The 14,240-nt window shown below is 44.9% G+C and overlaps 1 protein-coding gene across 1 annotated transcript in view; it reads right to left on the bottom strand.

The window, feature by feature from the left end:
* Window positions 1-6,611, bottom strand: part of KIAA0196 (KIAA0196 ortholog) — a 42,778-nt gene extending 36,167 nt beyond the window's left edge. Inside the window, exons 1-6 of the mRNA XM_006879297.1 lie at window positions 6,300-6,611; window positions 5,312-5,457; window positions 4,525-4,609; window positions 2,961-3,061; window positions 1,842-2,034; window positions 841-993 (exon numbers count right to left, since the gene is read on the bottom strand). Of these exons, the coding sequence (XP_006879359.1) occupies window positions 841-993; window positions 1,842-2,034; window positions 2,961-3,061; window positions 4,525-4,609; window positions 5,312-5,457; window positions 6,300-6,485 (864 nt within the window). The 5' untranslated portion in view covers window positions 6,486-6,611. The remainder of the gene's footprint in view (window positions 1-840; window positions 994-1,841; window positions 2,035-2,960; window positions 3,062-4,524; window positions 4,610-5,311; window positions 5,458-6,299) is intronic.
* Window positions 6,612-14,240: the final 7,629 nt, after the last annotated feature.

Here is a 14,240-nt window from a genome sequence, read left to right as displayed (position 1 = left end):
CCTGTAAATGTTCATTAAAACTAATAAAATTTAATAATTTAAAAAAAAACAACAACAAAAAAAGAAAGTAAAAAAATGCGAACTTAAAGAGCTTGTAACAATTGAAAAAAAAAAGATTCCATGTGCAAAGAAAACATTTTTATGTTTATTACTTTATTCCTTCACAGATCATTATTTTTAATGGAAACAAAAACCATTAACAAAGTACAATCATTACTATAGTCTAGAACTTTAATAGACTCATTCTGGTAACCAACCCAACCTGGTAGTGACGTGTAAGTAGATCTAGCTCACAGCAACCTTCGGGACAGGCCAGAGCTGTCCCATGGGGTCTCCACGGCTGTAATCTTTAAGGAAATCGACTGCCTTATCCTTCTCTCACGGGACTTGCTGGTGGGGTCAAACCTCTGACCTCTGGGTTAGTAGCTGAGAGCTTAACCACTGTGCTATCATTACTGCTAGTTGACAGGTAACTTATCAAAGTGAAACCTGCCTTCATAAAATGACATTTTACTAGCTTAAATGGATAAAATAGAAAAGAAGAATAATAAAATAATAAATCACATAATTTAGTTGCAAGTTCAGTAGGTAAAACAAAATACATTCTAATATGTGGAGTTATGGTGAGAACATCCACTAAAGAACAAGACTAATGGGCTCTTGAGGACTAATTCAATCCTTCGTGTGATCATGTATAATGTTCTCAACACACTCAAAGAGTCATTTTACCACAGTGACTTTATGTTTCATTATTTATCATGACTGCTGGCAAAAGGCCAGGAGAATTGAAAAGCAGTGTTCCGTCAGTGACGGTGAACAAAGACCAACAGTAATACTTGCCCAATTATCTGGAAAGTATTTGTCCACTATCTCTCTCATCTTTGCCTGGTGGGTGTGCAGAATGGATGGGTCGAAGTAGAGAATCACGTACAACATGGCAGCCTGGGTGGCCAGGGCGGTGCTCCGGTGCTCGGGCAGCGGGTACGCGGAGACCTGCAACCAACAGCCCACGCCCGGAGTTAGCAGCTGGCGACATGGAAAGGACACAGGCGTCCAACACGCCACCGGCCCCATGGCACAGCAGCCTCTCCTCAGCCCGTCCCCTCGGGGATCCTGGACACTGGAATGAGCTCTCAGACTGCGGTAGGGTGTCACTAAAGCGAGGCTTTCCTTCTACCTCCCGATGCCACCAAACTGCCTACCTCCAGCCCAAGAGCTGTCCCGTTACTACACCTGTCCCATCACAGAGAACTCAAGAGGGTATTGCCTCTGTCTTCTTTGAAGTAAGGGATGGTACACACACTGAGAGTTAAGTGAGACAGCGTGCAAATGCCGCCGTGTTCACAGGCTTGCTCGTGCCACCCCCAGCACCGCCCCGCAGTGCTCCTCCAGGTCTCCTTTGACACCGGTTGCAATCTCGCTGCTCTTGCTCCACGCTCCAGGGCACCTGTGTGTCCCTGCGCTACCACAGCGCTCACCTAGTTTCCTGCGATCCCTCAGGTGCTGCTTTTTCTCCCAAGCTACATGCTCACTACAAGTAACGGCCAGGGCCTGCCTTCTTCAGCGACTGATACGTGACCTGTACCCAGCACACACCCCACACGCCATCGCTCTTTCCTGACTGCAAATTAAGGGAGTGCACCTTCAATGCAGTCATAGGTCAAATTCCATTTCCTCCTTACAATCTCTGGTTCTATCAAAATTAACATCTCCTTCTCTACTACACTCGCATACCACAGTTCCGAAGGGTTTACACTGCTCCCCTCTTCTTGAGGAAGAATGAAAGAAAGAGTAACTGAGAAGGAAAGTGGTATCAGCATTTTCCCACGTTTGCCACTCACCTGGTTGTAGATGTCATCGGACCGGAGCCGACCAATGGCCATGCTGATGAACGTGTCATTGATGGGCACTCTCTGGAAATAGCTCTCGGGATAGTTGGGTGGCCTTTTGGCCCCTGGTTGGCTGGAATAACCTGTACTTCGAAGCAGCTTACAAATATCGTCCATGTTTGAATCGGCAGCAGATCGGGCAGCACTGGGACACGTTCACGAAGGGACGAGAAAGGCCAAACACCTCCAGGTCAGAAACCCAAAACCACAGCGAAGCACGAGAATTCCATCACAACTTCTCTTTATAATTTTGCATAGGATCACGGGTAGATTTACATCATGATGATACAAAATTATACTTCCAAAAAGACCATTATTACACAGCATCTTATAAGATGGGTATTATTTTTACATAAAAGTCCAGTCCCTTTACCAAAATCCTTGGGTTTGCATTTGCTTTGGAATACGGCATTTCTGAAATGGGATGCACAGGTCATACATAATCCTCCCACAGTCTCTGGTGGGCTAATATCTAGAATCAACTCAGGTTAATGTTTCGAAGATAAAACTTAGGAATATTCTGACTCAAAGTGCTCCTGGAGGACAGAGCACAAATGCCCCATTGGGTTTTACAGGCTGTAAATCCTGACAGGAGAAGACTGGCTTATCTTTCTCCAGAGAAGTAGCTGGTAGGTTTGAACTACTAATCTTTTGGTTGGAAGACAAATGCCTTTATTACATATACATCACAGCTTCTTAGGAAATATACACAGATTATTAAAATATACACTCTATATTTGTTACTTATTGCTGTGGGGGTGGCTCTGACTCAGAGGTGACCAACCCTCCAGCAGGTTTTCAGATAATGCAAACTGCATGAGGGGAAACTGCTCATGTTCCTCCCTCTGGGCAGCTGGTAAACTGGAACTGTCAAACTTACACGCTGGGCCACCAGAGCCCCAGGGTTCTAGCGTCACTGTTGAATTTCTACAACATATTCAGAAGCAATGAGAGTCCTACACTTCGCAAGCCAAGAGCATATCGCTGCTGTTCACAGTGAGAGTCGGCTGGAGACACACACCGCACTTTACCGCCAGCAGTGCTCAGAGCGTGTGGTCCCGGTCGGCGTACCTGTATCGATAGTAAGACACCAGCATCCTCTCTCTGACTTCTCCTTCAATCTTCTGGTCGATGACAAGCAGCATAACTCCGTACAAGTAAAGTGCTTCACACTACAAAGAGAAACAGACGATGGCAAGAACTGAGTGACGTTCACTGTGGTTTGAAAGAAAGGAAAAAAAAGTACACTGACATTCATTCCTCCTAAAGTCTTGCTATAGCAAAGAAAAGGCAGCCTCCCAGAGGGCTTTCCCATCCTGCCCAGGAGGGAAACGGAGCAACTGAGGCAGAATGAGCTTTCACTCATGGAGATTTTCTTTCAGTTGGCCTATTTTCACATTTTTGCCAGGGACACCAAAATGGACTCTCAATACTATCTCTTCAATCCAAAGCCACTCACTCAGTTGACATTTCTTAAGTGGTTGCTCTCTGCGAGCTATCAGGCGAGATACCAGGAATGAACAGAGCAAGACGGAGTGCTTCCACTGAGGAGATTTACGACTGGCACTTGGTCTTTCACTCATGTTTAATTTTGTGCAAAGCACTATATCCTAAATGCATGAACAGGCATGTGAAGACAGTATCTTATTTTGCTTCTGTTTTGTAAATTCATTTCCACAAAATAATTCATATACATTGTGTTTCATTCCTGTACAATGTGATTTATACAATTTCTCATTTACACTGTTTCATACAATCATTCATGTATGTTGTACTTTATACAATTAATTTAGAAGCAGGAGTGGCATCCACTTCTAAAGTGCCTCCAGAAACTCTATGAACTTCAACAGTTGCAGAGGGGCTTCAGGTCTTTTTTTGTTTACAGGGTCGCTGAGTTGTGCTCGACTCGAAGGCAATCAACAACAACAACACAATAACAACATACAATTAATTACTGTTGATTTATACCTATTCTTGCCCCATCTTTTCAAGCCCCCCCCAATCTTTCCTATTTGTTTCCTACCTCTCCACCCCCCCACCCCAAATCCATTCGCTAAATTCTGCTCTCCTGGGGATTTCACCCCTTCTTCTTTTTTTTTTTTTTTTACCCCTTCTTCTTTTGTACATTTATGTACATCTTACTCAGTTATCCTTCTATTAGTATGTTGTTGTTGTTATGTGCCGTTGAGTCACCTGCGATTCATAGCGACCCTATGCACAACAGCCCTAAACCCCGCTCTATCCTGTACCAATCTTACAGTCTCTGATACACCTACCCCCACTACCCCAGTCCCCGAATCAATCCATCTCATCAAATCCTATCTCGATTTTTATAGTAATATAAAAACCTTAACTCAGTAGTATTTGTACTTACGAGACTGAGTTAATTCACTCAACATAACGTTCTCTAGACTCTCCCATGTTACATAGTATTTTACAAAATCATTGTTCGTTAGTGCTGCATAGTATTCCATGGTGTGAATGTTCCACAATTCCTCAATGCATTAATTTGTTGATGGGCATTTGTTTCCGTTATTATAAAACTGCTACTCTGTATGTACCTGTGTCTTAAACAAGAAAAGTCAGGCCAAGGCTGACACTCTTCCAGGTGTGCTCTAGGGTCACTAGGACTTACTAAAAGTTGTTTCCCATCTTCATTGAGCAGCACCGTTTCTAAGGTCTGCTGAATATAAACGCCTTCATTGAGGTCATCCAGATATCTAGAAAGGAAACCGCAGAGCAAGTCAATCACTGGTGAAGAAAATGTTAATGGTTTTGAAAAGTAATTTAAAAACAAGGCAAAACATCAGGTATTCTGGCCTCAACTAGATCATGGTCCTCTATTCTCTTAAGAACAGGGAATAAGGAATAGGAATTCGTGGGGATATACGGTATTTATGGTTAATTCAAGTAAAAGATTTCCTAGTCCTGATTTATGAATTACACATATTTTAGGAATAATGGCTGAAGAAAATAAAATACTTGGTTGAAAGGATGCTGAATCATAGATTAAGAATGATAAAAGACAGACGTCTGCTGGAGAAGGAGGGATAATCTCCTCCTGTACCAGTCAGATCCGATTTGATGGTACACACACAAAAAATAATTTAAAAAAATTGAAACAAATTGCAAAAATAACTTCTCCCACCCCCATTTCATATTAATATTCTAGAGCATAGTTATACAGTTACAGGACTGCAATTTTATGATTTGGGATAAATCAAAATTGTTACAATACATCATAAGAGAAGAAAATGATCATAAATTGTAAAATACTAAAGACAGTATCACAGGAAGACAATTAGGTCTGAGATAAGCTGATAAGTTGTCAAGTTGTTCAGACAGATGCAGGTCCCAATGTGCCATTTCTCCCCAACCCTCATTCTGACGACCCAAACAAGCTGTGACAAATGAAGCAATACCTGTTTAAGTCTACAATGTATTTATGCACGCTTTGAAATGCTAAGTAGAACCTGGTCACAATTTCTATGTTGTTCTCACGAAACTCTTCATCTAAGTCCTGAAGCTCTGGCTTTGCTTCCAGTTTACTTTCCCACAGCTCCGGACCCTAAGCAGAACGACACCGGAAAGCGAAATGTCAGAGAGCATCAGGCGTTGGAAGCAATGATAACGGTATTTTACAAATGTGTTCTTATGTTTTAAAAGGGATGCAAAGAAAACGCAAAGCAATGTTGCAGAAAGGAATAATGGTGGCAAGGCTGGATATAAAAACTCTGAAAGACAGGCTTGAACTAACTGCTCCAATATTAGCAGGTAGTTCCAATATTTGCAGGTACTTCAATGGGGGGCACATCACTGTCCCAGCGTGATTTTTCCCCCACCATGTGATTATGTTGCTACAGCTTCCGTACATTATCTGTGTCTTATTTTCCAGTTGGACAAAACCTCAAAATTCATAGCCATTGAGCTGTAAATGACTCAAAGCTGACTTGCTGAGGCTGTAAATCAAATGGGAAGAAACCACCCATTTTTCTCCAGTGTTTAAGTTAATAGCAGTTATTATTAGGTTTGGTTCAGAAGCTTTCCTCCTTAACTTTCTCAATAATAAATAAATTAGCCATCTCTAGACTTAAATGGCTGCTCCATTAAAGAATCTTTCTCTAGAATTATTTCATTACCATGTCCCCTAGAAAAAGCACTTGAGTAGAAAACTTGCCCACTGTGGTCGACTCCAGCCCACGGCTTCCCTCTAGGACGGGGAGCACTGGCCTTCAGGCCTTCTGAGGCTGTGATCTTTATAGAAGCAGAACATTACATCTGTTTCCTGAAGGGCAAAGGGTGGGGCCGAACCCCTGACCTTCAGGCAGCAGCTGGAAACTTAATCCACGGCCCCACCAGGACTCCAGCAGTAGAAAAGGCAGTTGTGAACATGCAGTCAAGAATGATTACCTTAAAATAGCTGAAATCAAATATGATATCGCCATATTTCTGCTGATCCGCCCGGTCTTTTAACCGGAACACAGGGGGAATGAACTCAGAGAGCCTCAGAAGTTCGGCGATGATGGCGTTGCCACAGGACACGACCCTCAGGATCGCCTGGCCACACAGGTTGTTCTCGGCCAGGAAGTCCAACATGGTGTGGCTGGCCAGTCACTCCGTGCCTCGTGGGGGGACGTTCAGCGGGCTTCAGAGCCAGAGCCAGGAGGCGGGGCGACGAGACCAGGCCTCCAGATGGATTGGCTGCTCCATTCAAGGATCTGTAGCCAAAGAAAATGTTATTTTGACACAGCAAGAAGACTGTACTTTTTAAAGGGAGCATGAATGCACACGTATGCAACTCACATAAAAGATCTTTCTAAATTCACTTAAAAAAAATCTGAAAATGAACAAATGATGCATTCTGACGTGGAACTCCTATTTCCCATGCAGCAGTCTGGCCTTTCCCAATCATGCATACACCTCTCCCCACGCGAAGTATAGAAACTTTGCCTCACATACTTTGGACACGCCGTCAGGAGGGACTAGTCCTTAGAGACACACATCTTGCTGGGAAAGAAGCGGGTCAGTGAAAGAGAAGCAGCCCCTCAACGAGGGCTGACACAGGGATGGCTACACCAGGTGTGAGCTCGGTGGGGATCGCCGGGACGCACGGCACGCGGCAAGGCTCTCACCTGTGGCTATTCACGGGGTCGCTGGGAGCTGCAGGTGACTCGAAGGCACTTGGCAACAACCTCGTGAGAAAAGACGCTAACAGCCATTGGGTACACATGGTTCTAAAGCACCCTTAACAGTGCATGCTCACAAACACTAAAACAAGGCTGGGAGAGACACCTCCATGCATTATTTGAAGGCATTTATTAGCTCTTTCCTAGACACGGTACTGCAATGTTCAAGACTGTAATGTCCCAGACTCCTGTTACAGCTACAGATGCAGGGTTCCAAGCTGCTGTGAAGCTGGTTTGTAACTGCTAAGGCTGTATACTCCTCACACCTCCTTTAATTTAGCAGTGGGTCTAGCAGTATCAGCAGGACCAGCTAACTGTACTGTGTATAGAACATTGCTGAGAAGGGTTAGGGCACTGGGTGTAATAAATACCGTCATTATGTCAGCAGTGAACCTGAAGAGAAAAGGAAGAAAAGACCAAGCGTGAACAACACTCTGCTAGGTCCTTCACACCAGGCCCCGCTAATCAAAGAGAAAGAATTTAAAGATGAGCCATTAAGCACTCGGACCATAATATTTTCCTTAAAGTGAAAAAAGGAAAGTTGAGACACATGGAACTTTAATATTGGGGGCACCACAGATCAATTAAGACTTTGACTGAGTTGTTCAAAAGCATTAGAGAAAGTCCTACAAATCTTACACCTTTAAGAGACTGAGTCTTCTACAACCTTCTCTGTAATAATCAGAAATAAGATTCTTTGAGTCCAAGTTCATTGTTGTCTGGAGGCCGTCGAGTCATGCTTGGGTGATACAGAACAGACAGTACTTAGTGTCTTCCCTTCTGCCATTTATTGGGACACCTCGAATACCCAATTCTGGCACTCAGTACCCTTTTACTTCTGAAAGGGGTCAAGTATGCTAGTCCACCTGTCTCATGAAGTGGCTTGAGGTCTAACATGGGATACAGCTTATCAGTGTTCCCTGTAAAGGTATCCTCCTACGTGGAAAGGTCGTCATCATCATCATCATCATCATCTCTTGGCATCATCTGTTAGCGTCTCTCCTTCAGGTAAGATGCAACAGCCACCCCAGCAGCCAACAATAGTTTTAAAACAAAGACAAGAATACACGAGTTTAGGTGAGAGTAACTAAAACAGAACAACCAGGATAGAAATATTGAGAATGGTCCCGAGTCAGGATGAACGTGATTTGTGTCACTTAATATTCTGCACAGGCACATGCTGAAAGGGAACATAAAAGACTGTGCATACTTTCATTGGAAAGAATACTATGTATTAATTAAAAAATAAACTCATTATTGCTGAGTCAGAACTGACTCCCTGCTGACCCTCCAGTGGGTTTTCAGAGGCTGTAAACTGCACAGCGAGAGACTGCCCATCTTTCTCCCACAGGGCAGCTGGTGGGCTCGGATCCCCTGCCTGTGGGGTGGCAGCGGAATTCTTTCACCCACGTGGCCACCACTGTTGTTAAAAAAAAAAGTAACTAAACCCCCCCCAATACTATCATTATGGCTAATTGGGTCTTTCTCTTGGAATTTTTTGAAGACAAGGATTGATCTATCCTTTATCCAACCATTTCATGCTGAGAATCTGGAACGCTGGATACAAACACGTTTAAACAACATTCTAGTGCAGTGCTTCTTAAACCCGGCCTACGTTACAGAATCAGCTGGGATCTTGGGGGTTTTCTATCATGTTTGAAACTGATCAAACATATGGTCAAGATGCATTAATAATAGTTGGTGACTGGAATGGAAAAGTAGGAAACAAAGAATTAGTAGTTGGAAAATACGATGCTGGTGGCAAAAAGAGCCTAGAGATTATATGGTTTTTTTGCACAATGATTTATTCATTGCAAACAACTTTTTAAAAAAAGGTTAAGAGGTGGTTATGGACCTCACTGATGAACACCCCGGAATCAAATTGATCACATCTCTAGAAAGAGACAGAGGGAAAACAGTATTAGCTGTCAAAACAAGGACAACGGTCAACTGTGAGACAGACTCTTGATTACTCTTACAACGGTCAACTGTGAGACAGACTCTTGATTACTCTTATACAAATGCAAATCAAAGCTGAGAAAACAGAAAGTCAGACCAACAGGGCCAAAACATGGTCTTGACTTTATCCCACTTGGATTTAAAAACTATCTCAAGAATAGATTTGATGGATAGAACTAACTGAAGACCAGGTGGAATTAAAAAAAAAAATCACTCCAGAATAAGTTGAGGGGCCAGCGGTAGCTGAGTGGCAGAACTCTAGCCTTTCACGTGGGAGACTCTGGTTTGAGTCTGAGCCAATGCCCTTCATCTGTTGCTAGTTTCTGAGTTGCTATGATGCTTCAATGGAGCTTCTAGACTAACATGGGCTGGGAAGTAAAGGCTGGCTAATGATTTCTGAAAGTCAGCATTTTGTTTCACTGCAGGTGGACCTACCAGAAGTTGGGGTCTGACAGGTAACAACAACAACAAAGTTGTTAAGTGCCACCGAGTCAGTTTTAACTCACAGCAACTCTCTATATGCTGGTCAATTTAGGAGCCACTGGTGTAGGTGCAACCAGCCTATGACCATCTTCCTTTTATTTTTTTGAGAATAAATGTGTTAAAGCCGCCCACTTGTGATATTTCTATATAAAGAAGTGTTGTTATTGTTGTCGTCATGTACTGAATGAAAACCGACCTACAGCTGACCTTCCAGTGGAGTTTCAGGGGCAGGAGACTGCTCATCTTTTTTTCCAGCGGAGCTGATAGTGCTCCTGGGAGGCAAGGATGGTGAAGCTGTCTCACATACTTTGGAATGTTGTCAGGATGGAATAGTCCTTGGAGAAGGATATGCTGGGAACGGTGGACAGTCACAGAGAGGGTAAGATCCTCCACAAAATGGATTGACATAGTGACGCAAAAACGGGCTCTAGAGATTGTGAGGATGGCTCAGGATAGGGCAAAGTTTAGATCTGTCCTTAGAGTCCCTATGAGTCCAAGTCGACTTGATAGCAACTAGTAACAACAGCATGTCACCAGAAAGGCAACTTAAGAGCAGAAGCAGCAACGACTTGGCCAAAATCACAGTCCATTATGGCACCAAATTCAGACCTGCCAGCCTGTGAAAGCTCTCACCAAGCACTTAATTTAACTTCAGAGTTAAAAAAAAAAAAAAAAAAGGAAGCAGAAGTGGCATCCACTTCCTAAACAACAAGCCTCTGTTAACTCTATGAACTTTGATAAATGACGATAGTTCTAGAAAGGTTTCCGGCCTTTTGTTCATAGGGTCGCTACTGGTCGTGCTCGACTCGACGGCAACCAACACCACAACAACAAATAAAAAAAGGAAAAAGAAATACTGATGTCCACACAGCACTGCTCCAGGTAACTTGGAAGAATGACACATGTCAAGCAAGTGGGCATCGTTTGCCAAAGCGTCAAAGGGACGTGTGACAGTTACTTTCCCATCAAGTGGAAATGGAGAGCCTGGACAGCAGCCCCAGGGTCCTCCCTCCACACCCCACCGAAGCTCCTGACCCCCGGGGAGGGTGGTCCAGCCCGACAAAGGCCGGGGGCGCGGGGCGCGTGCACGGCCAGCTCACCTGTCACCAGCCGGGCGCGCGGGGCTCGCGCAGGGTCGCGATCGCGCGCGGAGTGGCCAGCCCTGTCCTCACCCCTCGCCCTCGGGAAGGGTCCCCTCGACGCCGGACCCCGCACAGCGAGGCAGGTGGACCCAGGCTTCCTGGAGCCCGGGCCGTCACATGACCCAGCGGCGCTGAGCGGGGCGGGACGTCACGTGACTCATTCCGGGCGACGGCTGATGACGTCACGGGCGGCTGGCGGTTTGCGCGGCCGAGCGGGCGGGTTGAGGAAGGGCTTGGGCTGCGAGTGGGGCGTCAGGTGCAGCCGGACGGGGGCCGCGGGCCGCCAGGTGAGGCCGGCCGGGTGGCCGATGGGCAGGTGGCGGGAGTGTCGCCCGCCTGCCGGGCTCGCGCGTGCCGGGGCTGCGCTGGGGGACTGTGCTCTTGGCTTTGCTCCTGGTCCTTCTCACGCCCCCAGCCAGGTTAGGGTACCTCCTTCCTGAGACATCCACTCTCCAGACTTCCCTCCCAAGAGTGTGCAGGAAAGATCACGAACTTTTGAACCAAATGAACCTGGTTACTTTGCAAGCACGGTCTTGGACAAGTCATAAAACTAAATTCTTTGGGTTTTAACTTATTGATCTGTTAAGTAATCTATTTGAGATTAGCAAAAATGACAGGGAAGCGCCCCCATCCACTTTATAGCACACTGTTAGAGAAGGCGACTGCTCTCTTCAGTTGTGTTTTCGTTCTTCCTTCTGCCTTCCTGATGTCCAGACTCCTTTCATAATATTGTTATCTGCCGTTGAGTAGCCTGAGACTCATAGCGACCCTGTGTGCAACAGTCTGAACCCTTCCCTGTCCTGAGCCTGTCTCATTGACTCTGCCACTTCTACCCTCATTGCCCTAGTTACTGTATCAATCCATTTCGTCTGAGGTCTTCCTCTCCTTTGTTGTCCCTCCACCCTTCTGAGCATGATGTCCTTCTCCAAGGATCAGTCCGTCCTGGCCAAGTACCCAGAGTATGTGAGATGGAGCTTCAAAATCCTAACTTCTAAGGAGAAACTTGGTTTCACCCTCTCCAAGACCTGTTTGTTTTCTTGGCAGTCCGTGGTATGTTCAAGACTCTTCTGCAGCACCACAACTCAAAGGCATCAATTCTTTTGGCATCCTTATTCATTATCCAGCTCTCTGCTGCATAACAAGTAATTGCGAAGACCGGATTGGATCAAGCACACCTTAGTCTCTTAACTGACATCGTTGCTTCTCAGTACTCTGGAAAGGTCCTTGATAGCAGATTTACCTAATGCAACTCGTCTTTTGATATTGCACCTTTATTGTAGGGTGACCAATTCTGTTAGTTTCCTTTTGAGTGAAAATGTCTTGATTTCCTCGTCATTCCTGAAGGATATTTTTCCTGGATGTAGGATTCTGGGTTGACAGGTTTTTGTTTGTGGGCGTGGTCTGGCCCCCACCTTTTATTTCTGGCCTCTTTGGTTTCTGATGAGAAAGCAGCTATCACTCAAATAGCTTTTCCTGTATAGAAAAGGTGTTTCTTTTTTTTTTCCATTATTTTCTGTGTGAGAAAAGGTGTTTCTATTACTGCCTTCAAGATGTCTTCGTTTTTGGTTTCCGAGGAGCTCTCATAAGGAGTTGCACTGCTGAGCTAAGATGGTAACTCCAGTTCAGACTCAACCAGCGGCTTTGAAGGAGAAAGCTAAGGCATTCTTCTCCCAGGTGACTCACAGCTTCTGAAACCGGCTGGAGAGGCAGGTGTGAATCGGTTAAAACTCGATGGCAGTTTAAGAGTTTTGTCTTTTCTTTTTTCCTGTTTCTAGAGGTTTGACTAGGCTGCGCCTTGATCTAGATGTCTCTGACTTTATCCTATTCAGAGTGTCTTCTGACATGCGTCTCCTTCCTCCTCCTCAGTCTTTGTCTTTTGCCTTTTTCATGGATGATATTCTTTTTTATCTTCTCACAGCTCATTTGGTCTTTGTTCATTAGTGTTCACAGCCTCACACCTGTTTTTGAGATGGTTTTTTTTAAGTTCAGGTGAGTTAGATTCAAGATCAAATTTTGGTTCTTGTGGTTTTAATTTTCTTTAGCTTTAGTGTGATCTTGCCTATAAGTAGTTGATGGTCTATCCCACAATCAGCCCAAAGTGTGTGAGATGGAGCTTCAGCATTCTTGCCTCTAGAAAGCAACTTTGATTTTACCTTTCCCAGGACAGATCTGTTCTTATAGTCCGGAAATAAAAGCCTTTGAGCTGTGGTGCAGGAGAATCGTATTGAACATACCATGGACTGCCAAGAGAACAAACAGATTTGTGCAACTAGGGCTCTTCATAGAGACAGTAAAAATAGTAAAGCAAAAGATGCTGCTTGGTGATGGCTGAAGCCTGCTGTAAGGCAAGTTAAAGCCAAGGCGTGAGGTGGTAATGAATGCCTGGCAGTGTGCATTGGGAAGGGCCAACCTCGGTACCTTGGTTGTTAGGGGAAGGCCTCGTTGACAAGGGGGCATGAGAGATATGAAGGAATTGACCATGTGGCCATCCGAGGGACAGACATCCTGGCAGAGGGGACAGAGGTGAAATAAGCCTGAGGCAGGAGTGTACGTTAAGTATTTGTGTCGGTGGATTCTGAACCCTGGGGAACTTCGACTCAAAGAGCTGAGAGGACAGCACAGGTGAGTGAGAAGAAATGGCACGTGAGGTAGGAAGGAGGGCAGGTACCTGTGCATCATGTGCCGGGAAGGAGGGAGAGGCTGACAGCTCTCACAGGTAGGGCCGAGCACTGACTGGCATTAGGCAGTAGTGACCTTGGCAGGAGCAGCTGCTGACATGGTGGGATGAGAGCCTAATCGGAGTGAGTTCAAGAGACAGTGAGAGCTCGAAAAAAAGCTAGCCATGGATGTAACTCGGTCATAAGGGAAATGAAATTCTGATGCATGTAAGACATGAGTGAACCTTGAAAACATGCTGAGTGAAATAAGTCAAGCACAAAAGGACAATTACTGCCCAATTCCACTGATAAAAATATCTAGAATAAGCAAAGGTCTCGAGACCAGAGTAGGTAAGTGGTTGTCAGGGGATGGGGGAAGAAAGAGTAGGGGATGTCTGCTTAATGGGTCCTGAAATTTTTTTTTTTAAATTTTATTATTTTTGTGTGAGTGTACTGTCAATCAGATCTGACTGGTACAGGAGGAGATTGTCCCTCCTTCCCCGGCAGAGCATCTGGTGGATTCGAACCGTGTGCCTCTGGGATTAAAGTTACAGCTCCTTACCACTAGGCCACCAGAGCCCCCCTGGGTCCTGAATTTTTATGGGGGTGGGGGGAAGATGAGCATGATGTGGAGATGGACACTGGTGATAGAGGCACATGTGAATTATGTCACTGAAACCTTAAAGGGTCGTCGTCGTTCTTGTTGTTGTTGATTGCCTTCTAGTCAAGCAACCCTATGAACAAAAAGCCTGAAGCCCCTCTACAACTATCGACATTTATCAAAGTTCCTAGGGTTTCCGGAGGCATGTTATTTAGGATGTGGATGCCACTCCTGTTTCCACAGTGTCATTATATATTTAAAAATGGTGTCTATGGCAAATTTTATACATATGTGTAAATATTTATTGTTATTGTGTGCCATCA

This window comes from Elephantulus edwardii, unplaced genomic scaffold, assembly GCF_000299155.1.
Source record: "Elephantulus edwardii isolate Elephantulus edwardi_28Jun2011 unplaced genomic scaffold, EleEdw1.0 scaffold00003, whole genome shotgun sequence".
Taxonomy (NCBI): domain Eukaryota; kingdom Metazoa; phylum Chordata; class Mammalia; order Macroscelidea; family Macroscelididae; genus Elephantulus; species Elephantulus edwardii.
This window is presented reverse-complemented; position numbering and strand designations above follow the sequence as displayed.